The sequence below is a fragment of the Hesperophylax consimilis genome, chromosome 6 (genome assembly GCF_061612785.1).
Source record: "Hesperophylax consimilis isolate HC1 chromosome 6, BYU_Hcon_1.0, whole genome shotgun sequence".
NCBI classification, from domain to species: Eukaryota; Metazoa; Arthropoda; class Insecta; order Trichoptera; family Limnephilidae; genus Hesperophylax; species Hesperophylax consimilis.
The window spans coordinates 23432715-23460188 of record NC_142841.1 but is presented as its reverse complement, the minus strand read 5'-3'; the positions used below and the strand labels follow the sequence as shown (position 1 = coordinate 23460188).

The 27474-nt window shown below is 33.2% G+C and overlaps 2 protein-coding genes across 2 annotated transcripts; one reads left to right on the top strand and one right to left on the bottom strand.

Annotated features, from left to right (window-relative positions):
- Positions 1–1224: 1224 nt before the first annotated feature.
- On the top strand, positions 1225–16786 carry LOC149423095 (carbonic anhydrase-like). The gene is made up of 7 exons (XM_089632852.1): positions 1225–1409; positions 3681–3794; positions 10244–10387; positions 11885–12026; positions 12653–12849; positions 13596–13735; positions 16598–16786. Exons 1-7 carry the CDS (start codon positions 1340–1342, stop codon positions 16772–16774), a joined length of 984 nt encoding a protein of 327 aa, XP_089488978.1. The 5' UTR covers positions 1225–1339; the 3' UTR covers positions 16775–16786.
- A 1570-nt stretch (positions 16787–18356) lies between these two features.
- LOC149423094 (MYCBP-associated protein-like) lies at positions 18357–22572 on the bottom strand. The gene is made up of 4 exons (XM_089633046.1): positions 21959–22572; positions 19433–19889; positions 18877–19186; positions 18357–18406 (listed from the first exon to the last, which is right to left on the bottom strand). The coding sequence occupies exons 1-4, from the start codon at positions 22570–22572 to the stop codon at positions 18357–18359; spliced, it is 1431 nt and encodes a 476-aa protein (XP_089489172.1).
- Between the last annotated feature and the right edge of the window lie 4902 nt (positions 22573–27474).

Here is a 27474-nt window from a genome sequence, read left to right as displayed (position 1 = left end):
ACGAGATTCAATGCAAATGACAGTGACGGAGTGTGGATTTTTTATTTATTTTTTGTTTTTAATGGAAAAAAAAATGTTACCGGACAGCAAAGCGCCCATAACATTTTTTACTCCAAATTTGCTGAGGAATAGCTGGTTAAAGTTTGTCGGGTACTTGCCGATACACCCTGTATATATATTATTAAAATGGTCAGTAAAACGTCTGTACTATAAAACTGTGCATGTATTGTGTAAGTTCAACTTTTAATTAAACATTTTTGACTGTTATTCTTATTGATGAAATTTATTAAATATTTTATATTCCTTTGAAAACATTTGTTTATGTAACCATTCATATTTTAGAAATATCCTAATCGATTGGAGTATTGGCTGCTTTTTAAATATGTTGATAAACAAACACCTTAGATTGCATCTACTCGTCATTGCATTTGTACTAAAGTAATTTTAACGATATCGAATGTGACCAAAAAGGGACCTAAAAATTTATTATGGTGACTGAATAATATATTGTAGGTATTCAATACCCTAACGGTCTAACCTGCTCATTATAGATTTTCTGTACATCATTTGAATCTTGAAATAATTTGATTTAAATATTTTCACTTTATTTTTATTATTATTTTAATTATTAAAAAAACACGCATTTAAAGAAACTTCTAATAATGCAATGAACGACTATGTTCTTTCTTCCTTAATTTGGGAAACGTTGTAATACACACCGACACATGGAACAAATTTCCACTTTTAAAGTATGTAGGTAATCGTAACTATGTGGGAGAGACTTACCACAAGAGTCCCCGGCCGATAAGGTGCATATTGTGTACAACCAGTGGAACTGAGGACATATATTGCAGGGACATTACTTTTAAAAAGGACGGACATATGCTGGAAGGTCTTTCATTCTTCCTTCGCAATTTACTGACTAATGTATTTAGGTTTCCATAAACAATGGATGACTCACCTTTTAAAACAACAAATCTATTAAGATGTCGCAACGCCACTGGCGCTTATTTCTCTCACGTGATGCAAAGTAACTCAATTGACTTCTGAGTCTTGGCAATTATTATTCCTCCGACAACGGCAACGATTATTGGGTAATTGGAACTTTACTTATTTTTTGTCACAGACATCATTAACGTTGAATGATTTAAGTCATGTGACGCCTGATGATGTTTTTCCCAAAGCTGAAAGTGCGATCATTGGCCAGTTAATACTTTAGTCCGTGGAGGTAGTTGTCTGGTAGCCTGGTAGTCTGGGTTGTCTGGTTATCTGCTCTAAACAACTCCTGAACAATTCCTAAACAATCCCTGGACAAGTGCGGTTCACCAGCGGTTCAGTTATGTGTTTTTCAATGAAAATGTTTAGATTGGTGAAAAATAAAAAGTCGGAAAATTGCTCTATAAAAGCCAGTAAGTGTGGCAAAATCTTTTCATCTCATAGTTTTCCTCCAAGTTTGTTAGAACATTTTTAATAAAAATTTTAGGTTAAGATTAAATGAAACCCGTTAGTACTTTTTCAACATTAGATATTTCACCTTTTGGAAGACGTTTATAAAGACGATGTTTAAAATGTGTTTATCAATCACTTTTAATGATGGTGATGTTTCAAATAAACATGATTGATGAAAACATTGAAACTGGTACATTTAAAATTGTTTCTAGACCAATTCCATGTAAACAGCACTCAAAATCTTTCAAAAGATTAGTTAGAAGAAAAATAGATTACAATGAGTGCCTAATTAATACATGACATATGGTCCCTAACTGGAGGGGAAGTTTGCTATACAAAATATTTTGTTTTTAAAAATATGAAAAATCCGGTGAAATATTAGACATTTTATTCAAGTATAGTTGGTATTTATTGGAATAATTGTTTTTTTAAACTCCATAACAGAAGGCAAAATGTGAAATATTTGTTAAAAAAATATAATTTGAAGTTCGTTAGCGTAAATAGTATCATTGTTTATGATTGGTTCTGTTTGTTGATTATTCGAAACTGGAATATTTTTGGCAGTGTTGTGTGATATGTGATTTCCGTGTAGTTTAAATATTATTTGAAATTGATTTCATTAATTAAGTGTCATACATCGAGAAGGTTATGTTTTTTTAACTGTTGAATTGATATCACGAAAGGGTCACGAATTATTGTGAAGCGCAAAACAAATTTTGTTATTTTTATTTCAAAGCTCCAATAACATATATCGTTTTGTTTTCCATTGTGATTTATATATCAAAAAAACTCTTATCTCATATTAACTAATATAGAATAATTTATTAATTTATGAACCAAATGTAACAATTCCTCCAAACCAGTGTTTCTCAAAAAAAATCTGTTTCCCGGCTGTTATACTTCATGTTTGTGATACAATCAATTTTTTATCGCTAAAAAGTCAATGGTAAAATTTTTATCTTAGAATGCTATCGTTTTTATCATTCCGATATAAATATATTAACCCATACAAAATGCTGTCGTTTTCATCATTCTTTCATTTGAAAGAACCTTCTTGGTATATTTTAAAATTTAATTATTATTTTGTTTCTTGTAATTTTGAGCTGCTTGTTCAAAACATTAAAGACGGGGGAAAAAGTGGTGCTAAACCCTTTTGTGTTTTGTAAAAAAAGAAAGGATGTATGAATTTTAAAATCATGGCACCCAGAAATCCAAGTTACTGATTTTACTAAGACCATTCGAGTTATTGGCCGCCGACATGCCATTGAAATTGATTACCAATAAAGAATTTCAATATGAAAAAGTTTCAACTTCACTAGAAGTAAAAAAAACTTGAGCTTACTCTGGAAATAAAAAAAACTCATAATATACTCCTTTCATTTTTCCATTTAGTTTCTAAATAAAACAATTAGCTGAAGTATCCGGCTTTGCTCGGGTTTTATGCAGATTTTTTCGATATCAGAGGAAAACAGTAATTTTCCTAATATTTTGAACTTCACGTACCTATGCGAAATTTCATCAAGAAGTATCAATATTTTCGGGATGTGGCGGAAATCGCTTGTGGACAGTGATCATCCTCTTGTTTTTAAAGTCAAGTGTGCAAAATTACATTAATCTCGGAATAAAACTGGAGATTTGTGTGCACTTATATAAATATGTAAGTACGTTTTAAAAACAAGCTCACAAAAATGAAAAGGAAACGAGCCAAAAGCGATATCATTATGAGGTAGAATATTGTTAGCAAAGAAAACTTTTAGATAGAAAAGATTCGTCTCGATAAATTAATTCACTGGGATTTACTTTTTCCTGTTATTGAGTTTTGTGAAAAAAGAACAAGCAGATCTTAGTTTTTTGTGTAGTCGATCATTTTTCTCTCGTAGCCCGTTAATTCCAACATCTCTTCTCAACATCTTCCATTTCTCTCGTTCCCATAATTTGGGAAACTCTGCTCTAGAGTTTACTCTAGTAAGTACGTAAACATTATTTGACGGAAAAGTTCGCAAAAACCGCAACGATGTTGACTACCTCAATATTATTAACACAACATGATCATAAACTTTACGTTTTGACACTTTTTATTAAGTATTTGAATAGTCTCACCTAGCAAATATAGTTTCAAGTCTGAAGTTTTTAAATGATTTCTTTCTGTAGATACAGTAAAACTAATGTATTTAACTACTTGGATTTAAACAACTGATCGATGATAAGTGTTTTTTTTTTCTTTTTTCCAGCGATGCAAAATTTCAGGAAGGATAACCGGAAGCGGAAAAAAATTTCCGACAGAGATCACCCCGTAATAGGATGGATACAGGAAGTGCCGAGAGGAAGCTTTGGATATTACCCTGGTGAGAGTTTGTTGTGACTGCACTTTTAGAAGTTTAAACAAAATAAATACATATTTCAAATAGAGAATTAAAATATTTATATGTAGGCATTTTATCGCATTTAAAAATAGTTCCATCTTTGAAAATGGCAACTAAAATAGTTTTCTTTTAAAATATTGAATAATACTTGGGTACTTTCTCACTTGTTCGAATTCTTCAAAAAAAAACTACTGAAAAATATTACACAAAATTTTGAAGAAAATCGAAGAGTTCATTGAACTGGAGTGTTTTTTACATTAACTCCACACATAGTGTCATCTTTGGGGTTGCTGTGTGGAAAAACTTTTTTTAGTGTGTGTCCCGGAGTAAAGCATAAATATATCCCTCCCGCGAACCACTTGTGGTGACTTATGGCAGAGCTGTTTGTTATCCAATAGAATGGTTACATAGATACAGACAGAGTCACATTCGAAATTAGCTTTCTTCATTTTTATTTGACGGCTTTTATGGCGTAGTCACATCAGAGTTATATGGTCGTTGGACCTTATAAACATTACAACCTACAAAAAATTATAAACAAATCCAGTAATTGTTTAAGTGCTTTCATTTCAATTTCGTTTAAAATATGAAATAATTTAATTTTATTGAAAATAATATTTTGGAATATTTGTTTCAATAAAAGAATACTTAAATATATTATTTTATATGTAAAAATAGTTATTTTACCCTGATTGAAAAACAACAAATTAATCATAAATACGACAAAGGAGGATCACAATATACACGGACGAGTATACGTCCACAATATATACAATGTCCGGGAGTAAGTTCACAAATTTCCGGAGGTGATTCTGCATGATGGCAGAAGTAAAAAAGATAAATGACTTTTTCGTTTCAGGTTAAAAAGTTGAATTATTTGTAGGGAAATATAAATATTCATCAATGGATAAATATTTTTGGAAGAGAAAAAAAAAACAATGAAATTTCGAAAAAGGTTATTTTTTTTATTTTTTACTTTACCACCGGACACTGTATACCCCGTAAACATGCATTTTCCAGGATTCTTTGCTAACGTACAAAATTAATTTATAATTTATTTAGGGTGATAAATTATTTTATACTACAAAAGAATTTATTAAAATAATTTTGTTATAAAGATTTACAGGGTTGGAGAGCATGTAATTCTTGATTTCAAATTTTCACTTAATCTCTCCACACACTTCTTCATTTTTTCTATGATTACTCATATATTCTTTACAAGATTAAGATTATTTCTCTGCGCAGACGAAATTATTAAAATATTGTTTGGACATACGTAATAACTACTTTAACCAGGTATAATATAATGTACCTTAACACTTTGTTATATGAATACCGCACAAGGTTATAGGGAGGGGAAGGATATGGAGAAGAGGAAAGTGGAGGAGTAAGTTACTATTCAGATCTGGTCACCAAACACCGCTAAAGCCATTTCAAGCAAAGTTTTAAATCTTTCAACTAGTATCATTATATTATACAGTGCCTGTCAAAATAAATAATAAATAAAAATTGCGTTCTTTACTAAGCTTGAACATATATTAGATATAAATTCTGTGAAAGATCTATCCAAGTTCTGCTATTATATCATCATAAACCAGTTGCTTCACAGATCTAAAATAATAACAGAACTTGAATAGAACTTTCCCTGAACTTGAAAATTATCTTTGAAATTTGATGATTTGTTCAAACTATGTGAAAGAGTTCTGTGAAGAGAAAAAAAATTATCGTAAATTTTTTTTTTAATGTGAAACTGCCCAATGTTCTCAACTTCTCTCAGCCGTCTGGAGCTAGTGGTACTATGGCATCACAAATTGTGGAATGTAGTGAGGTTGAAGGTAGAAGTTGAAGGAAGGAGATGGGTATGGGATGGAAGTACATAACTATCGAAATGGCTTTGGCCATTTGGTGGTGTTTGGTGACCAAAAACCACAAAACACTGCCATCAAACACGGCCCAAACAATTTCGAGCAACTTTTCAATTCAGAATGGTGGTTTGACACCAGGGCAATACTCAGACCAGTGACCAGAGTGGAAGATACTCTAAGACTCGCCCTGGGGCCTTAGCATGAGAAGTCGATATAGCTCTATAGCAATACGACATCGTTAAAATACGTCATCAATGAGCACTTAACGACATATGCTAGCACGATCAAAATATAACAACCGACGATTGTTAAAATTCCTTGTCTATGGTCAAAGTAGCGACGGTATCGTTAAAATTGCGAGCATGAGAATGTATCGATAAGATAACTTCCGACCGACGGTTGCTAAAAGCCCGCCGAATATAACGTGGGGTCTTGAGTGTCAGTTAAAACTTTGTTTGGCTGTCGATATACGTATTTTTTTAATAATGTCGTTCATTATGCAAAATTTCTGGTTCAATGAAAGGAGGCAGGTTAGGGAAGATCGTAGGATTGAAAGGCGTCGTTTACGCGATCAATTGAATCCGTTCGAACTTGCAGAGACGGAATTCAGACAATTGTTTCGAATATCTCGTATTATGGCTAGAGATCTCATTGATCAATTAACTCCTTTTCTAGTGTCAAAAAATACATTAGGACTTAAAGTATACATTAAAGTGAGAGTATTAAATATTATTGATATCTTAGTAAAACAAAAACACACTATAAATCTATCCACCACTGGAACGACCACGTGAAATAAATAAATTTGCTTCGATTGCTAGAGATTTCCAGATGATAATTTTTCGCCGACATTTAAAAAATCATGACTTCGAATTTTAACATGGAAACATAAAAACTTATTAAAGTGCTATATAGTCATTATTCATTGACTATATAGCACTTTACCTGTATTTATCATAATATCAGCATTTTGAATATCTTAAAATACTGCGTATGATTGAAATATTAGTAAAAATAAATTCAAAATTTTGACACAATAGAATGGTATATCTCTTTGATAATAATGGAAATTCTTTCACATAAAAAGATAAATAAATAACTTACCCAGCTACCATTGCTTGCGACATCGTAAAATATTAAAAAAACACGGCGGTTACAATGGTCACGCTTGAAATCTAACGTTTGACGTCTATCCAATTCATAGACAATTCCGTCCCAGTATTGCCAGCGTATATCGATTTGTATTTATTGCCTTATCGATGTCGTTAGAGATATCAATAGCGTTTTTGTGCTAGGGAAGTCGTTATAAAATCGTCGGTAGATACGCTTAGCAATCCGATATCGTTAAGTTCGATCGATTCTCATGCTAAGGCCCCTGGTGTAAGACCACCATTCAGAGTTGAAATGTTGCTCGAAACGGATTTGACTGTGTTTGGTGACCAGATCTGAATATTCAGGTACTTTTCCACCTTCCTCTTTGTCATCTTCTGCACCTCCTCTCTACCTTCAGCCTCACAAAATTCCCCAAATGGGATAGGCGATAGTCTCACTGGCTCCAGACGGCTGGGAGCAGTTGAGATTCTTGTGAGGTTATTTTATAATAATAATTAAATAGTTTTTTTTCCAACATGATTCAATTACTTTTAAATTGGGAAGGTTAATTAACATCAATTATTTATTGGTGTATATTAATTCAGTGCTAAAATATGTATCTATTTTCACTCCACTGAAGCCAAGTTGAGCGAACTAAATTTGATAATCGGTAATCTGTTTATCTGGTGCAGTAATACGATTATATTCTGGCTTCATTTTGGAGTTCGTTCCTGGATTAAACATTTTGCATTCTCCGAATTTAAAATAAATATCCAAAAGATAAATATTTTAATTTGTAATTAATATAAAAAGCGATTATCTCATCGTACAACACTTCCAAATAATAGGGTCACGTCGGGGATAATTTTTATTTTTAATTAATTGAATGCATTAGATTTTGTTTAATTAATTATAATCTTTAGATTTTGTTCAATAAATTATATGCATAAGATTTTGTTCAATTAATTATATGCATTAGATTTTGATGAATAAATTATATGCATTAGATTTTGTTCAATTTGTCGATATTTTAAAGAAAGCAAGCGTTTCAATCGTTACGAAAGAATATTATTTCTACGTGAAAACCGTTAAGATTTGCTCAATTGTATTTTGCTAATAAACGCGTGTTTCTTATACTTTTGTACATAAAATACATCTCACTTTTGTATACGAAATTTCTAACAAAAAAGTAAATGATTTTTTTTATCATGCAATGAACCTAAATACATTTTTGTTTTTTTTTACACTTTTCCATAAACAAAATACCACATTGTTTGTTGCTATCGGAATTAACATATTATAAAGTTGGCATATGTTTTTAAAAAACTAGCAGCCGGAGGTTTTTGCATATTTTTTTTATGTGATGCATTAAGCTGGAATTTTAAACTTTTTTTAATGCTGAATTGAGACTTCCTTTGTCTAGAGATAAGGCTCTCGCTAGAAATCAGAAGGTAGCGTGTTTAAATCCCGGCGTACGCAAGTAAATTTCAATTGATGATTTTATTTTATTTCGTAATTTATTAATTTAAGATAATATATACCTAGTATGCTTGCAGCACTTTCCATAGTGGAATATACTCTCAGTATCGCCTTGGTGACGATTATACAGAAATTAAATGTTGAATTGGCTTTGGCTGTGTTTGGTGACTAGATCTGAATAGCTATCTCCTTCCCTTTCCACTCCCTTCAGCCACACAACACACAATTGGGGATGCCATAGACTCACTGGCTCCAGAAAGTTGGGACTCTTGTATGGTATACTCGTACTATAAAAGAGTGCTATCATCTAATACATAATAACCACGTTTGTGATTAACACAAAACTAATCTAATGTGACTTCTTTGATTAAGAACCTTTTTCATTTTTTTTAAATTTAACGAAAGTCATACTAAGATGGTATTCTACCACAAATCAACATTTTCAAACTTATAAAAAATAACATAATTCTACGTACAACGTGTGTTCATTTCCACAATGCATATATTTTAGTATTTACCATTAATTTTCTTATATCCAAAATAATCCAATTCACTCAGAATGCAATGACTTCCCGTCAAAAAAACATGTCAATTTTCATTAAACACTTAATCCTTATAACCACATCAAGAAGAGATTTGCGTGGTTGATATGATACGATATGGTCGATTTTCCTCTGTCTATCGCTGATTATAGATAAGAGCTAATAACTTGATCGATATATAATTACAAACCAGATAATGAGGACTTAGCTCTAACCTCTAACCTGAGGATTTCCCGAGTAGACGAGTAACACAATAATTAGCGGATAATCCAACAAATACAAAAGATTGATTTTGTTTGCAAATTGATGAGGCTAAATAGCAACATATTGCAGTATCCCTGGAATGAAATATTATTAAAAATAGATAAATATGTAGCTTTCATAAATTAATAATATAGGTATTGATGTATGCAATTGAGTGCTGATATCAACAGTATAGATATCAGAAGAGATAAGCCGATAGAAGTGTACTGTGGGCGTGTCTATGTACCCGCAGTAGGGTCAAGTATATCTTACTTTTAGTGAAAATTTTATTTAAATTTATTTTTAAATTAATCACACTTAGATAAAATAGTTTCCCTCAGGGCCTATATAATCTAAGTGGATGCTGTTTTTTTTTTTGAAGTTTTGGCAAGGAAATAAGTATGATGGGTGGGTAGGAATCTGGAAATCAATGTGTCCAGGAGTGACAGACGTATGTATCCTGCGGTGTAAGGCGGAAGGTCGAGAGAGTCCAGCTAGCTAGGTCAAAGGATCTCACTCAATCGGCCTTTCCCAATGGTGAAGCCACTCGGGGTGACCTATGACCTGTTGTGCTGTTAAGACGATGCACTACGTCGTGTAATATTTTAAATAGAGCCGCTATCAATAACACCCCTTACGTAGATGGCGATAAGGTTTAAATTCCCGCTTAACACCATCCGCCTGTTTTGATTTATGCAAGAAAAAAACATGGCCAAAAAGTGCCTTTTATTTTATTTTGTGGATGTTCAGGCATAAATTTTTAATTTTTTTCTATCATTTTATTAATAACATAATTTTCCACATTATACAATAAAATTATAACCGAAAATGGGTTCGTAAGTAGGAGATTTTGAACTTTAAAGCAGTTTTTATAAGCCTTATACATTATTTTTTTCTGGGCTTATAAAAAGACTAAAATACTCGATTATTTCAAAGGCCAAGATTTATTCTACTTGCAGTATTTAATTAAAACATCTGAAACATTTCTATGCGACCAAAATTCAAACCAAAAACACATGATTTTGCATTACTACGTATGGCATCGCCTTAATAAATTTAAAAGGCCGAAAAATATCATATTATTTAAATTATGGACTTTCTTTAAATTTTCTTTAAAATCGGTATAGATTATGATCTATAATCTTCTAAAGATTGTCTTGTCGATGCTGTTCATATATGATATGTATTAGTTTGCTTTTTACCTGTTTAGGTGAGTGGAGCGCCGTGACTTCGCAGTCTCCAATTGGACTAGAGATTTCGAAAGCAGAAAAGTGGGTCCCCTCCGCTTTGCTGTCCTTTACCGACCATTGGAAACCAGGCTGCACGGTTTTGGCAATCAACAATGGGATTTCCGGTAAATATTAACGCAATAAACTTTAAACTTTAATAAAATGTCTAAGCGCACACTCATTGCTTCATCCACATTTTTATATTATGTCAAATAAAAAATATGGATAGTCTCCGTATACCGATAATACATCATTATGTTTTACTGTGAAGTAATTCTGGAACTAACTACCGTAATTATATATTCGTTAATGTCAAGATTGCTAAATCACGGACATAATTACCCCCCTAAGTGGAAATCTGTTTTTATTTATTCATAACGTAGTATGTATTTCAGTTATTAAATAATACTACGTAATGAATAATTAAAAAAAGATTTCCACCGAGGGGCGAAACTTAAAGGCAGGCATTATCGGTAGGTGGATATTTCTTCCAACCAAACCATTGAAAACTTCTAAAATATTGCTGTTGCAGTTTTGTTCACCTCAGACATCAGGCATATTGTCAGAAAGTCCAAGTATTTCTACTTTGTGAACCTGAAATCTGTTTTCGAAAGGTGATAAAATACGCTTTAAAATGTTCGTATTATTAAAAAACATACTATTTTTGAAATATAGTTTTTTTTGCAAACACACAAAGGTTTAAAAAAATATCTCAGTAAATTACTGATAACGAAAAAAATAATTGTATTGTTAACATTACTATCACCGAATTTTTTTTATCGTTTCGTGTAAAAAATAATTCATGAATTTCATAATCTTTCTGAAAATGCGGTCAGAACTTTTGGTTTCATATAGGTGCACATTTTATTTCTTCTGTGGTTAACTTCTGGATTTAAATATATAAAGCACGGTAGTCTTTCTAATGCCGTTTAGTTCATATTTCTCACTATGACAGTATCACCAGTAGCAATGGTTTCTTTGAGTCCATAGGAGCTGTTCTCAAGCGAACAAATTAGTCTGAGGGTTGATTCTATATATCCATGATTTTAGTTTTTCTGATACAGTTTGTATATACTTACACTCGGTACAATACCTGTCTCACTAGACAGCGTTAATTCTTAGTTTTAAGATGGTTTATTTCTGAGCACTATTTATATTATCATTCATAATTTATCATCGAAGAAGATAATATTAACAACTACTCACAAAAATAAAAATTTAAAGATTTAAACTGCTATTTAAAACCAAATCCAGTCTTAACCGGGACCAGGATCTGGGTTCAACTCCCACTTGCAGCCGTTACGTTATTTTTGTTTTCATGTATCTTTTTCCATTTTATCGAGCTATCATTATCTTATTCATTGAATAAATATTAAAATTAGGTAAAATCACGTTCAAAGGTTATTCCTCAGAAATTTAATATTTAATTTCTTATTTGCTTATTTACGCCATAAAAGTTATGTTATATATTGAAACAATCATACAAATAATTAAAAATGAAAACTATGTAAATAAACTTTAAGAAAGAAATAAAGCAATAGTTATGCACCAATGTAAGAAGCGTCAACAAAATAATTTTACTTATGTATGCAATATTTATTGATATAATTATAACTTCCTAGCCGTAATGACATTCCTCGAGAGACCTGACATGCCCTCCCTAACGGGAGGGCCGCTGAAGACTAGTTTCATTTTCGCCCAGATGCACTTCCACTGGAACCAGGACAACCACACGGGCTCGGAACACGCTATTGATGGTAAAAAGTAAGACCTTCTCTATTTTAGTCACACTGATCCTATTGTGAAAACTAGCATTGACTGGTGATCTTCTTGATATTGCGGAAGCAATATGGCAAACGATGGGCGTTTTCACAAATAAGGGATAATGTTAAAAATTAGGAGAGAGGGGGACACAAAACTGGTCGGTCGCTCCATTGACAAGAAGTTCTTAAAACAATCTACAAGTGTCATCCGTATCTTAATAATTTCAAACCATCCGTTAAAACAGGGGAATCGACAATAAATTGCCTGATTTAAACTATGTCAAGGTTTTTTTAGGAATCAGTGTTCTGACGAATGTCAACCTATCACAGATAGGGACGACATTCATTTCGCTTCCCTGATCAAGGAGGCCATCGGATAATGCTTGAGTTTCACTTTAATTGAACTACATAGCGTAGTATCTAGTAAGGTACAAAGCACTCTCCAATTGAAGGTGGAGATTGTGAGCGCTTTTGTATTTGTTTCAATCCATTCACTATATTTTTCTGTCTCGCGCGGAGACATCGTTATTTTCAAATCATCCAATTAAACTTGTTGGATGATTATATCAGGGAATCATGGACTAATGTAATAAGTTCCACGGACTAATCATCACAAAACATATTTAGATACGCCTGCGAGGCCCACCTAGTTCACTACAACAGCAAGTACCCGAACTTCGAAGCAGCCTGTGCACAACCAGATGGACTGTCTGTGGCTGGATTCCTGCTCAAAGTCGCTGAAAGACCCAACCCGGGGTTCCAGCCGCTAGTGGACTCACTGGCGAAGGTTACTTATCCAATGCAGGAGGCTACTCTAAAATCAGGTATGTTGGAAATGCAAAGCGATTTTTGGCGCATTATATTCTAGAAACAGCAGAAGTTCAAGAAACGAGCTCTGTGATTCTTTCTAGACAGCCCGACAACCCTCCGATTTCGACAAGAGAAAAATCTTGTAGTTATGAAGCTAGTTTCTGACGAGTATGAAAAGTGTTTTCAACTGTGCCTAAAACTAAACGTGCCAGAATTCGTTTGAAAGACATATAGTTTAAGTTATGCAAAAATGATCTACAACATGTTATTAGTGATGGACACAATCGAGATATTTATTTAAAATGACAATCGATTGAACTTATTTATCAGACGATTATTCCAATAATATTAATGTTTTAAGTCAGGCTATCAGTTCGGCGAGGCAAAATGAAACCAGATCAAGAACAACGTGACAACTCCTGAATTTGAAGGTGATTTTATAATGAAATTTTTTGGCTTCAAAAATGTACCATAACAAATTCGTGGTATTGGTACACAATGTGTAACACAAATAAAGAACTCAATACGCAATTCAATTAATTCCCTGTGTTTTTTCAACCGTTGACGTATTTGAGTTATTAAGTAGCGAGATTTGTGTCATTGGGTTATGACATAAATCTCGTAACGACGTAAACGTCTTTCTTACATATTATGGAATTACAGTGGGTAAAGCGGATTTCCAACAAGACTTTTGGGCAAACGAACAATACACGATCAAATATATAGAAATAGTAATTTAAAATATTATTTTGTTTAACAGAAGAGATGCTCAGCTGGATATTGGACATTGATCTGACGGCGAACTACTTTTCATACAGAGGTTCGCTCACTACGGTTCCATTCCTGGAATCGGTCACATGGATTGTGTTTCAAAACCCCATCGAAATATCCGAATGTCAGGTTGGTATTTTCTGCGATTTGCAAGCAATGTGTGTGGGATCAAAAATAAGCTAAGTTGTTTCACGCCACAGACATAGGAATTAATAGACGAGAAGATAATGGCGAGGGGTAAAATCAACTGTTGAAGAACGAAGGGAGTGAAGCTGACTGTGATTCGTCAATAAATCAATCTGACAGTAAATAGGCATCTCGCATTATAATATCACCATTTACTTCTTAAAAGTAAAATCTGCTTTTGAATGAATAGAAATTTTTACATGGGAGCGCAAATTACTCGCCACGTTATGAACAAATTTGCGAAGTCCAAATTCGGCAAAAAAATTCGGTTCTATTTTCAGAGTCGAATATTTCGTTTAAGTATTTAGTTAAGACACTTTTATAAATGTTCATAATTTACTTCCCAGCAACCAACCAGCTTTGTGTTTCGCGTCCAGACGTTTCTCGATGTGATAGTAACTACTGATTCATATTATACGATATGAATATGCTTAAAATAAAGTAAAATAATGCTTATATATGGAATGTAATACGACAATTGGGTTTATTCTCTTTTTCACATCTATTTTTACAAGTTTTCATAGTACAAGTCAACATTTTGCCGTGTTATTTCGTAAAATGAACCGATGATGCCTCGACCATAGTTCGCACAAGAATGATGACGTCACGTTTTCAAATTTCACTTGAGGCCATACGCGAGCACAGCCGGCTCCAATGGAACCGGTATGGGGAGTGGGGATAATACGCTTTTAATCACTTAGGGCAGGTCTACTAATATTCATATGTCTATGTTTCACGCAGTGTTAGAGTAAAAAAAAACAATGGATGATCCTTCACATAGACTATCGCGATCTCACTCAGCTTTCTATACAAGACTATCATATAAGTTAGATGTCAGTCCACTATATTGGTAGTTCTTTAATCCTTCAGGCCTCGGAAGGACTTACTAGCCACAAACATCATATTATTCAATTATAGTCCGAAGGACAGATCTGACCGGTACATTATAAAAGTATTTTTATCTTTTTTTTCTATAATGCGTACATATGTGATATTTTCGTCATTGGAAAGTTAAATAATTATTATTCACAGTTTGTATCAGATATTTATATATTATTACATGGAATTTTTTTTAAATTTGTCAAAGTGCATGATTACGAATTTAGGCATTTTTTCATTGGCAGTTGAAAGTAAAAAAATATTTAAATTTTTTTATTGTATGAACGGTATAAAAAATTAAGTGAGAGTGTTATTACTTATTACCTACTCAAAAGGAAAATGTTTTTTAAATATCGAATTATTTTTGATTTATGGACGTTCCGAGTCAAAATGTCCTAGTAAGTTTTTTTTAACATTTTCATGTTTGATATTAAAAAAATATTTTTTAGAAAGATCAATGTTTTTTTCAAATGCAAATTTTTCAAAGATAATTTAATTTAGTTTCTAAAACAGTATTTCTTTTAACGACAACTTTATAAACAAGTAATATGCAGCACATTTTAGATACCTCGGGAGCATTCCGAAATTCCAATAATTCAATTCAATTCAATTCACCGTGTTGTTGGGACTTGTTGATAAAAAATATTTAAAAACCTGGAGGGTTAAATCGTAAGTGTTATCTAAATAACCTACCTCTCACACAAAATAATATTGGCACAGCTGGTAGGATTATAACCTATCTATACCAATGCACACACTTTTTGACGAAAATGAGTTGTGAACTAGACACTTAAAAGGAGAACACAATTGAGAACATGTGCAATATGCCTAACTAATACCATTCCAAAGATATTACATAATATTTCATAGACATTATTTCTAAACATAAATAAATGTAGTGCTATAACATGTTCACGTAAAAATCACCCAATCATCCATACATACCACCTGAACCACATTACTCTTCAACGAGTTGAAAAAATTGTTGAGACCTTGGAGTATTATTTTACAAATGGGGTTCATTCTATGCATCACAAAACCATTCAATAAACCTTTTACAATTGAACTTTTACTATATATGGCATCCGTAAGATCTCATCTCAAATTTGCATCTGTCATTTGGAATACCAAATATTAACCAAATAGAAAATATTTAAAAAAAAATTAAACATTTTTTCGTATCACTTTGAAAATCATCAATGTAACCCTATCACTCTATACAAAGGAGAAAAAAAATTGACGTACTGTTTCTATATTAGATCGCGAACTGCCTTATTGACTCACCAGCAATGCAAAATATTGTATTTCCTTGCCTTGAACGCAATACCAGATCGAACACCTTATTTTACATAAATCTATTCAATCCTAAATACGCCTAAAACTCTTTACTCAGACGTATGTATCTGCAAAATTTGCAATTCCCTAAGATATATTAATATTTTCATATTGTTCTTCTTTCACTTATAACTTAAATATCTACTTTCCTCCTAACCTGTAACATTTAAAAATATTGTAATTGAAACATAACTAGTTCATTTTATACTCAACATCTTAAATGCAAAAATAATTGACCGGTCGGTGGCGAGTTGACATCGCGCTTGGGTCCCACTCGGGCGTAGTGTGTTCAATTCCTCGGCTGGCTAAGTCCACCGTCACAACACAAGCAACATTTTCAGCTTACTGTGGTGGTAGTAGGAGATTTTCAAATATTGTCAGGTTATTCGTAACCGGGAATGTTTGTCTTTCTTAAAAAAAAATGTATGTTTCATGAATATACTACATGATACATTTTTTTTAAATAACGTGAAAATCAAGATTATAATAATTCGGAATCTGTTAATCTGAAAATAATGCCCTGTGGAGATGAACACAATGACTATAAGCAATCGACACAATGTGAATAAAAATTAATGTGTTTTTTTATAGATGGTGGGCTTTCGAAGCCTGAAGTTATGCGAGGGCGGAAAAAAGGTGAATTGCAACGCGCGTGCACTTCAGAAGCCGCCGCCCAACCTCAAGGTCGTGCACGTGCCGCCCAAGGACACGTGGCCCGACACGGTGTCCGGCCCCAGCCCAACCAAACTACAAATCAATGGTCACTAGGAATCTCCACACATTCCCTATAGTAAATCAATCAAGAGAGATAGATTATCTCACTATCGCGCTGGTGAAAGACGTTGCTTGAAATGGCTTTAGACTTGTTTAGTGAACAGATCTGAATAGCCAGGTACATCTTGACCATCCTCTCCCTTATTTCCTAACAAATTATTATAATCAACAATTATTCACCTAATATGAATTTATTCTTTATCGGGAGATGTTTTCAATTTGCAGAGGTATTTTATGTGATGTATTATTGCTTATAATAATTTATCCTTTGTGCTATGCATAAAAACCTTGTCTCATAAACATTAGTTTATCACAAAAAAATGCATTTGAATGCACAAACGATTAATTTAAAATACTAAAGTATATTTGGTGCACGTTCCGGAGAGGTAGATAGGTACTCTCAGGTAACGAAACGTTGCATTTCTGGAAACGGCTTTTGCTGACTTAGCTATACTACTTAATGACCAGATCTGAAGAATAGATAGGCATGCCCCCTATCTTCCTCTTACCTATCTCCTTCCCCTCCCTATTTGTTTCAGACTCACAACATGCCCTGAATTGGGGATGCCATAGTCGTGAATATTGGTCATCTGTCGAAAATCACATAAATAGGGCTTAAATATCGTTGATTTTCGATTAAGATATTTTCAGTATTAGAATGATTTGATTCATTAATTTTTTGTTACATAATGTTGACAAGATACCTAAAACAAATTACAAAAAAAAAACATTTGCCAAAATTAAAACCTTGGTGTCTAAAATAATAATTGTTTAAAACAAATTTTTATTATGTAGAATGGCAGTATACATATAATACTCACAATTATATAATGTCTCACCCGAGCGTCGCGTGTTCGATTCCTCGGCTGGCTAAGTCCTCCATCACAACCCAAGCAACATTTTCGGCTTTCTGTGGTGGTAGTAGGAGATTTTCAAACATTGTTGGGTTATTCGTAACCTGGGAATGTTTGTCTTTCTTTAAAAAAAAAAAAAATAAAAAAAATACATACAATTGTATGGGAATATGTACATATAATTGTATGGGAATAACCATATAAAAATGTAATCGTTAAAATATGCAGGGGCCAGTGACGCGAAGTGATTTTACCGATTATCGTGTTTTTGAAAAATTTTATTTTTGGTATTTTTGTACTATAAAAGTTTTTTTTAACACTGAGTGAGTATTCTTGGAAATCATCAAAAGTCACTTATCGTCACGTTAGGCACTGATTTTAGAAAATTTTCGAAAAAACACATAATTTATTTGTTTGTTTCTTGTACAAAACATATTTAAAAATCTAGAGAATGTTATTTTTTAGATTCGTAGAAAGTAGATAGGTCCATAAAATGACTAAAATAAGATAAATTATTATTATTGTTAAGTTATGTTCACAAAACAATTAAGCATTTTTAGTTTTTTTATACTTTATCAGTGAAATGTGATATAGAATAAAATAAAATTAAGATTCAAGAACACAAAACTATTGTTTTCATTCGCCGTGGTCCAATGATGAGAGTGCTGCGTCGATGTTTTCATTCGCCGTGGTGCAATGATGAGAGTGCTGCGTTGATGTTTTCATTCGCAGTGGTTCAATGATGAGAGTGCTGCACCGATGTTTTCATTCGCTGTGGTGCAATGATGAGAGTGCTGCGTTGATGTTTTCATTCGCAGTGGTTCAATGATGAGAGTGCTGCACCGATGTTTTCATTCGCTGTGGTGCAATGATGAGAGTGCTGCGTCGATGTTTTCATTCGCCGTGGTCCAATGATGAGAGTGCTGCGTCGATGTTTTCATTCGCCGTGGTCCAATGATGAGAGTGCTGCGTCGATGTTTTCAATTGTCAACTGGAGGTACCTAAAAATCCTTCTGCAAAAGACTGTTTTATCGAAATTTTGCTGTGACATTCCATACAACCTCTGTGATATCTGATTCATGTAAGAAAACTTGGAAGGTACCGTGGATGAGATTGGAAGCGATGCAGAGATAAAAAGGTGCAGATCGTTCCCGACGTGTGTTGAATTCACGGCCATTAATGAGGCACGCATAATTTTTTTTGATATTTCGTGTTCTTGCTCAAAAACATTAAAGAACTTACTCAGCAGTCTGTACACCACCATGTGCTTATTTTCAAAGGTCAGCTTAAAGTCAGGCTTTAGCAGAAGTTGAATAATCTCTTGAAATTGTGTGTAAAATTCGTCTTGCTCCGGAAGGTCTATTTGAATGATATGATTTCTTAATGTTTTGATGGACATGTCCCATTCTCTTTCGAGATTCTCCAGTGGTAGTTTTTGATACATTTCTTTAAGTTTTTCAACGCTAATCTGATGGTAATAGTAATTAGGATTTTTGAGGCTGAATAAAAAGTCATCTTTGCCTAGATCCTCGTAAGAGACTGTTGGAAGACTCTCTTTCGTGAACACACTCAAAAGATAATTTAAAATATCTCGAACAACATTTAAAGACACCTTTCTATCAATATACGACTTAGTTTTAGTTATGCTGAACGGCTCGATGGTCGTAATCCCGGCCAAAGTCAAAGTCAAACTTTTACAGCGGCAGTCAGTGAAACAATCCATAATATTTGGGTAAATATTAAGATGCCATAACTCTTTGTTAATCTGTGGAAAAGTAGTAAAATACCAAAAACAGACTAGTTTTTCTTCTCCGGGAATCAGAACTCCCTCTGTTTTATCAAAAAAGAATACCGGCTTTAAAGGTTTTTTATTCATATACGGTACAGAGGTATCCACTTGCCTCCATGCGTACTGAATGGCTAAAGTCCCCATATTTTGTAAAGTTATAGATCTGGTTATCTTCTGAAAAGGTTCCGTAGTAAAGCTCAGTAACCTTGAATCTCCTTTCTCGTCATAAAGCTCTCCCATTAGGTATCTCAGATTACTAGCAGTTTTTCCGGGAGCCTCTTTTAATAGAATTGTTTTATTAATTCTCAGACCGATAATATTTTCATCCAGAGTTTCAAGCGGTAAAGTTGGACGTTCTGAATAGTTAGTATCTAGATTGATGGTTATGGGGGGTATTTGAATGTACGGTTCGTGTTCTCGGGCTTTGGGATTTTTTCCGACAACTATCAATCTATCAATATCTGGCCTGCAATGTAATAATACAAAATATTAGTCGAAGTAATTACTGTAAATTTACCGATTTTATTGCACTTGTAATATTTATTTTATTTTATTTTATTTATTTGGGAAAATCAACAGATTATTTACAAATATAATAATATACTAAATAATAAAGATAAAATCCAATAACAGATTTTCACTTAAAATTATAATAATAATAAAGAATATTAAAAAAAAACTAAGGGTTCTGTGTACCCGTGGCCTGAGAGATTTACAAAAAATACAATATTATAATTAATAAATAAAAAATAATAACAGATCTAGGAACACAAATAAATAAAAAAATTAAAGTTAACTGATATACTAATAACCAGCTAAATTTCAAAAATTTAAGGGTGAAATGCAGATTACGCCAAACTCTGGGAATTGAATAAAAATGCACTTTCTAGATGAGAAAAGTGTGTAGAAACTCATTAAAAAAACAATTAAGGCGCGGAAGAATAAATTGAGGGAGATACACCCGATCAAAGTTTAATAAAATTGCACTTCGCGATCTGAGGGTAAAATTCGGTTTATGGGAGTATAACCGAAATTGAACTTGATTTAGACTAATTTAGGGCTGGGGAATCCGAATCTGAAAGAATTAGGTGGGGGTCGGCACTATTAACTGAGTTATAGGGTTTTGAAACTTCGTACGCGATACATAGAAACCATGTTTTATTTATCAATTATGACTTAAGAAAATCAAATTAACAACTATTTACTTTTGAAATTTCAGTAGTGCCAACCAAAAAAAGAAAAGTGTTGCCATATAATAATAATATTTTTTTACAAAATAGGTTAGGTTTTTAGTTTGGGTTAGAGTAGGCAGAAGAACATGGAAAAAAGGTATTAGAATTAAATCACAAACCAGTCTATACAAACCTAGCGTAGCCCACAAACTACTTGAAAACTGGGATATAACTCTAAAGGGGACGCGAGCAGGCGTTATTAAAGGGGCAATTTTGTGTAACAGGAAATAACATGGAAAAAAGGTATTAGTATTAAATCACAAACCGTCTATACAAACCTAGCGTACCCCACAAACTACTTGAAAACTGGGATAAAACTCTAAAGGGGACGCGAGTGGGCGTTATTAAAGGGTCATTTTTTTGTTATAGAAAATCACAGTTAGGTTAGGTTATATATATACATAAATTAAGTATTTACAAGATTTTAAATAATAAACTACCAATCTGGCAAATGATATTTAATTTTCAGAATTTTCCATGCATTGATATTATTATATGGCAACACTTTTTATTTTTTGGATGGCACTACTGAAATTTCAAAAGTATTAAAATAGTTTTTAATTTGATTTTCGTGACAAAATATGGCGGCGGACTGTCCGAATATGATGATAATATCAGATCGCGAAGTGCAATTTTATTAAACTTTGATCGGCTGTATCTCCCTCAATTTATTCTTCCGCGCCTTAATTCTTTTTTTAATGAGTTTCTACACACTTTTCTCATCTAGAAAGTGCATTTTTATTCAATTCCCAGAGTTTGGCGTAATCTGCATTCCTCCCAAATTTAAATTTAACTGATATACTAATAACCAGCTAAAAATCATTACATAATGTATTGTAAAATTTCAACACAGCAGCAATCAATAAAAGCACTACACAATAGCAATAATAACAATATAATAAATGTATACCTACAACTAAATTGAACACATGAGTATAAATTGGAAGGTAAGTAACTGGAAAGGATTCAAAGCAATAACATGATAACTTCCAGTAGAATATTTAAAATTATTTAATGTTAGTTATTACATATCTTTTAAAGGTTCCTAAATTACTTGTGAATATGTCCATATCATTAAAATTCTTATTAAATATACTACAGGCTCTGAATATAAACGCATTTTATATCTTATATTAACTCCCTGCCATGATAATTGAGTTACACCTCACAGTGCCAATATTTAAAGCGTCGTTTTACGCACATTTTGTCGAGACAGTTGGTAGCATAATTTGAAAATTACATGTATAGAATTTACATAAATGAAAGTGTGAATAGTTTTTAAACTATTTAAAAAAATATTTACTTGTGTGGTAAAATCCGATCAATTTTGTGCTTCAAGTCTTTTTCTCTTTGTATTTTATACTTCGAGTTTTCAAAATTTTTATTTGACATTATTCTTCCTTCGTCGGGGGTATCTTTTTCTATTTTAATAAGTTTTGGGATGCCACTTTTGGTAATTTTTGGTATGGCACCCTTCTCGATGTTTTTTTGTTGAGCCAATAAGTTAAGACCGTTTCCTGGACATTCCTTTCCGATTTCAGTTGGAAACCCCCAAAAGTCTATTCCTCCTCTAGCCTTATCAGGAGTTGTTAGCTTCTCAGCGTACTCTATTATCTCCTTGTTTTCCAGTTTTGAGCGCTCATATTGCTCCGAGTTCATGATCAGATTGCATGGCTCTCGACCAGAAGAAGCTTGAAACTGTTTGTGCTGATCCTTGCGAACGGCCATCCATTTGTCCCAATTCTTCAATTTGTTGTCTTTCTGTAATTTCATTGCTGGTTTGACATTCTTTGGATCTGTCAAGTCTGTCAGAGAGGCTTCCGGTGGACGTAGGGCATACCATGCCTTATTTGCAGGGGAGCTCGACCAAGGTGGCTTTAGTTTACTTAGGGTGGATTTAGGGCAATTGCTCTGCATGCTAACTTTTTAAGCCGATCGAAATACTGCAAAATTAGCGCTAGGTTTCTTGTAGGTACATACTTCAGTTTTATGACGCTCTGTGTCAAAACATATTAGGAATGTTTTTTCTTATTTGAAATTACAAATCTTATATTTAACAATTGTGTAGATAGGTAGGTACATAACCAAATACCCTAGAATAATAATAATACGTCCAACTATAGTGTAATTTTGACGGTATTTACTTGTATTGGTTAGCAACTTTGGCTGCTGGAGGCGTTAGTGTAACATTGCAAAATATTGCATGAACCTAAAATTCTTCTAGACGGATCTATTCGAGAACAATTTGAAGGGAAAAATTTAAGATAATTGAAAAAACATCCTTCAAATTTTTGAAGTGAAACTTCTTTAGGCGCGTAATGGATTTTCGATGGACGGAGTAAAACCGAGTCAGGATCGACACGAAAATGCGGGTACCCCCACCACCGCTCACCGTTCACTGTCCCTCTCTCACCATATGCGCTTGTTGAGGTGGGGGAGCCGCTCACGAACGTTCTCTCTCTTCTCTTCTTTCCTCTCTCTCAGACACCAGCGAACTGCGCCACGCCAAGCATCAGCTGCTTGGTTAGTATACTGCGTCGTGAGTGTAATACGAGTGAAATACGTAATTGATTGTGGTTCATACGGTTTAACAAAAGAAGTTTCACTTCTGTCTTGCGTAGGCTTGACACACCCACTTTTTTTTTTAATGATATATCCTTTACCTTGTCTCATCAAACACTCAAAAATAAAATTATAATATTTCATTACGAACCACGTTGCACACAAACAATTTCAAGACTTTGGCTTCAATGTCATTCATACAAAATCCCATTAATCTTCTGTCCAGGGCTTTTTAGGTCCATGGTTTTGTTGCATTGATCCTGAGATAACGGCTTTAGAAGTTCGAACGCAAGCCTTGCTATTATGCCCGTAAGAACGCCACTTTACTGAGATTTTGTTATTGTATATTTAAGTATATATAATATGCACAAAATCCAATAAAATGCATGAAAGTAAACAGTAGACAGACAAACAGCTAGCAGGCGCTAGTGTATCATACTGTCAGAAGTTGGATGTATTTTAACATTATTTGACCTAACTATAGTTACATGAATTCATTTCTTTAAAATATTATTCCGAATCAAATATTCTTGCTGAAAAATGAGATAAAAAGAATTTGGCATTGTCAGACTATAAAAATATTACCATTAGTTATTTCGGCTACTGGCATTATACCTAGCCCTCTCATTAAAAATTTATGCGTATTAGATCTATCAAAAAATTTATTTTAAATACATTTAGGATAACGAAAGATTTTTTAAATATTTATGTTGAGGGATCAGTAGAATTTATAGGCCCTGTTAGGAGTTCTACCGAGCCGAACCCGCTGATATGAAAATATCTGGAGTCGGTGAATTATTTTCCCATTTGATTTGGTGAGTTGACGTGTTGTTCTTGTATTTATTTTGCTTATATAATGGACTTGCATAATGTTGATTGACTAGATGATCATTTGTGGAAAAATGTGTGGAAGGGTTTAGTTTTTCCTATGGGGAAGATTTAACCCGGACATAAAATCGGAAAAGATAAATGATTGATAAGTTTTATGCTCATATTATGTTAGTGTCTTAGAAAAAATGTATATTTTTTCTAAAATTTATTGAACATTATTAAAAACAAAGTACAGGTAAGTACCCATGTACTTACCTGTAAATCTTAACAATACAGTTTAAATTAAGATTCTTCGTACTTGAAATTGTTTTCAAATATTCAATTATTTTGACAGGAACACAGAACTGAAAGTACTGGGCAAAAGCTAACAAACAGCAGAATATTCAATTTAATTATAATAAGTTCAGGTTTGCGGAAAAATACATTTCCACATGTCGAAAAAGCCAGCTAAAGTAAAAAAGGAGAAAAAAGCAAAGATTGTGAAATGGGACTTGGCGCAAATGAAGACGGTCGGCAGCCCAGTGGACATATCCCTAGCTCTGTGCACCAAGCAGCTCTGCCTACCCCTGGAGTTGCAGTATTACGATACTATGCCCATTTCTCTAGAAATTATTAACACTGGAAGCACAGGTTTGACATCATTTCGAACGTATAAAAGTCAATGATTGTCAACTCGCTGAAAGGTTGCCAATTTTAATTTAATTTTTCTCCATCTAAACTACATATGCTGATCGCTGGTCACGTTTAATACGATTTGTTTAGATAAAACCTTTTGATTTACCTTATTACTATAAAAGGAAAATGGCTACATTTGGGAAATTTTTATCTTTTGCATTTCAAAATGAAAATTCGCTTTCGTTGTATGGGATGACAGCCAAAATAATTTGTGTTGATAACATTTTCTTATGTTGGTATTCCTGATACCACAGTGGCTAGAGTTACTACTTACTCTATGCAAATTAGGTAGGTACTATTAACTAAAGTAAATACTAGTAAATAAAAGTGTGTTTAATAAATATGTATTTTTTTAAAGGTAAGATATCATAGGTTAGGTCAGTATAGGTTAGGTTAGGTAAGGTTAGGTTAGGAAAGGTTAAGGTTAGGTTAGGATAAGTTAGGATAGGTTAGGTTAAGTAAGGATAGATTAGGATAATTTAGGTTTGATCGGTCAGGTTAGGCTAGGTAAGGATAGGTTAGGTTTAACAAAATAATAATAACTAAAAAAGTAATTTATGCTTTTTATGTAGGCACTATTTTGCCGGAATATTAAATTACATAATAATTGTCTCGAGCCGTTCGTTTTCTAGACACTTACGTAGAATCAGGAATACCAAATGAAATTATTTGAAATTGCTGTCATCCCATAGGATGAAAGCGAATTTTCATTTTAGGTAATTAAAAATTAAAATGCTTAAATTGAAAAATTCCCAAATGCAGTCAGTTTACTTAATAATAATTAAGGTGATGGATAGGCGCATCATGAACACACCTCAACCGATTTACCCGGGCGCCCCTGCTAAATGACCAAACGTAACGAACCACTTGGGGTGACCTACGGCAGAGGTGTTGGTAATCCAATAAATGGTTGCCGGACGGCGGTACCCAAACCCGCCTCTCAAATTGGTTTGCAGTCTAGATTTTTATATTTTTATTACAAATTAAAAACCCAAGAACCTGATAGATTCTTAGGTTGGGTTTATAATACATTTATTTATACCTATTAATAGTTGTATTCATAAATTTATCTTGTTTGACTGAGAATAAATCCTCCTCCCCAGGATCTGGCTCTTATCTGCTGTGAACTTTAAAATGTCATAAATTTAATTTTTTTGGTTGACTGAGGATTAAACCTTCCTCCCCAGAGACTGACTAAAATGAGTGAATCACTCAAGACAAATCCTAATTGGATGGTAGCGAGATTTATTTCATATATTAACTGCTGTCAGTTTTTATAATAATAATACAAATATTTTGATTATTTGTATAGCGCCATTTTTGTGAACTTCAAGGGCGCTCAAATGTGATTTAAGATTTTCACGGCCAAAAGTATTTTTGTTATGCTCTATATCTGCTCTGATGATGGACACTGCAATGCTGTCCGAAACGTTGGCTAAAGAAGGAGTTAGCGCAACACGGCATAACACCCCAAAAACAAATAACAAAAATTCAAGGGCGCTGTATAATATCCAATCTAATTTAATAGGAAAGCGTGTGTGTGTGTGTGTGTGTGTGTGTGAGAGGGTATGAGGGTGAGTGTTTGTGTGTCTGTGTGTGTGTGTCTGTATGTATGCGCATTGAATAGTCAAGTCTAGATGCTGCATTTGTTTTATATAATTAAGCGTGTGGAATAGCACTATATGTCAAAAATATTCAATACTTCAAATTTACAAAAAAATACAGTCAAATACTCATTACTTGGAATTCAATACATCAGCAAGATACCAGAAAACTATTAAAATCCCAAAATTTAACACTAAGCTCATTCAAAATACCTATCTTTATCTAGGCATAATTTATTTTAATAACCTTCCATTAAATTTAAAAAATATCGAAAACATTCAGGAATTTCACCTTAAATTAAAAAAATTACCTTAAACTATTATAAGTCCAAAATACGTTCACTACTTACATCTAGAAGTAATATTGTTTAAATCTTGTGTTGTTTCTTTACCTTATACTATCATGTACATAATTTGAACTAGAATTCCCTCACCAAACACAAGAGCATTGTCTCTTTATGGTGAGGAAAGGCTACTTTAATTTCTATTGTTTTTCTGTCTTGTAAATATCCTGTATTTATCTATGTAAAAATTTTTTTTTTCAAATATTAAATAAATTTTTTTTTTTTTAAATGTCGTGTACGTCTCAAAGGTATGTTAAAGTTAATAAGGGACAGAATTTCGGTACAGTTATGCAAATGAGGTGTTACATTTTTGTGTTGGAACTATATGTTTTTGACGAGTACGACCATAAATAAACCACTCACAGTAGGTACGACTTGATTCAGGTATGATTTGATCTTTCCAGGTCAGGTTTTTATCTATTATTGTTCTTAAGTATTTAATTTAATTTGATTTTTTGAAGTGAAACTTCTTTAGGCGCGTAATGGATTTTCGGGGACGGAGTAAAACCGAGTCAGGATCGACACGAAAATGCGGGTACCCCCACCACCGCTCACCGTTCACTGTCCCTCTCTCACCATATGCGCTTGTTGAGGTGGGGGAGCCGCTCACGAACGTTCTCTCTCTTCTCTTCTTTCCTCTCTCTCAGACACCAGCGAACTGCGCCACGCCAAGCATCAGCTGCTTGGTTAGTATACTGCGTCGTGAGTGTAATACGAGTGAAATACGTAATTGATTGTGGTTCATACGGTTTGGTACAGAATTTCAGTGTTAAAAATGAGTAGTGACGAGATAGAGGTGATGA

Excerpts from the sequence above, each read along its gene's own strand:
- LOC149423095 (XM_089632852.1), top strand. The coding sequence starts at position 1,340 with ATGTGTTTTTCAATGAAAATGTTTAGATTGGTGAAAAATAAAAAGTCG. Across the intron at positions 3,795-10,243 it reads AAGCTTTGGATATTACCCTG|GTGAGTGGAGCGCCGTGACT; the intron begins GTGAGAGTTTGT and ends TTACCTGTTTAG. Across the intron at positions 12,850-13,595 it reads GGAGGCTACTCTAAAATCAG|AAGAGATGCTCAGCTGGATA; the intron begins GTATGTTGGAAA and ends TTTGTTTAACAG.
- LOC149423094 (XM_089633046.1), bottom strand. The coding sequence starts at position 22,572 with ATGCAGAGCAATTGCCCTAAATCCACCCTAAGTAAACTAAAGCCACCT. Across the intron at positions 19,890-21,958 it reads GATCGGATTTTACCACACAA|GCCAGATATTGATAGATTGA; the intron begins GTAAATATTTTT and ends ATTACATTGCAG. Across the intron at positions 19,187-19,432 it reads TTCCCGGAGAAGAAAAACTA|AGTCTTCCAACAGTCTCTTA; the intron begins GTCTGTTTTTGG and ends TTCACGAAAGAG.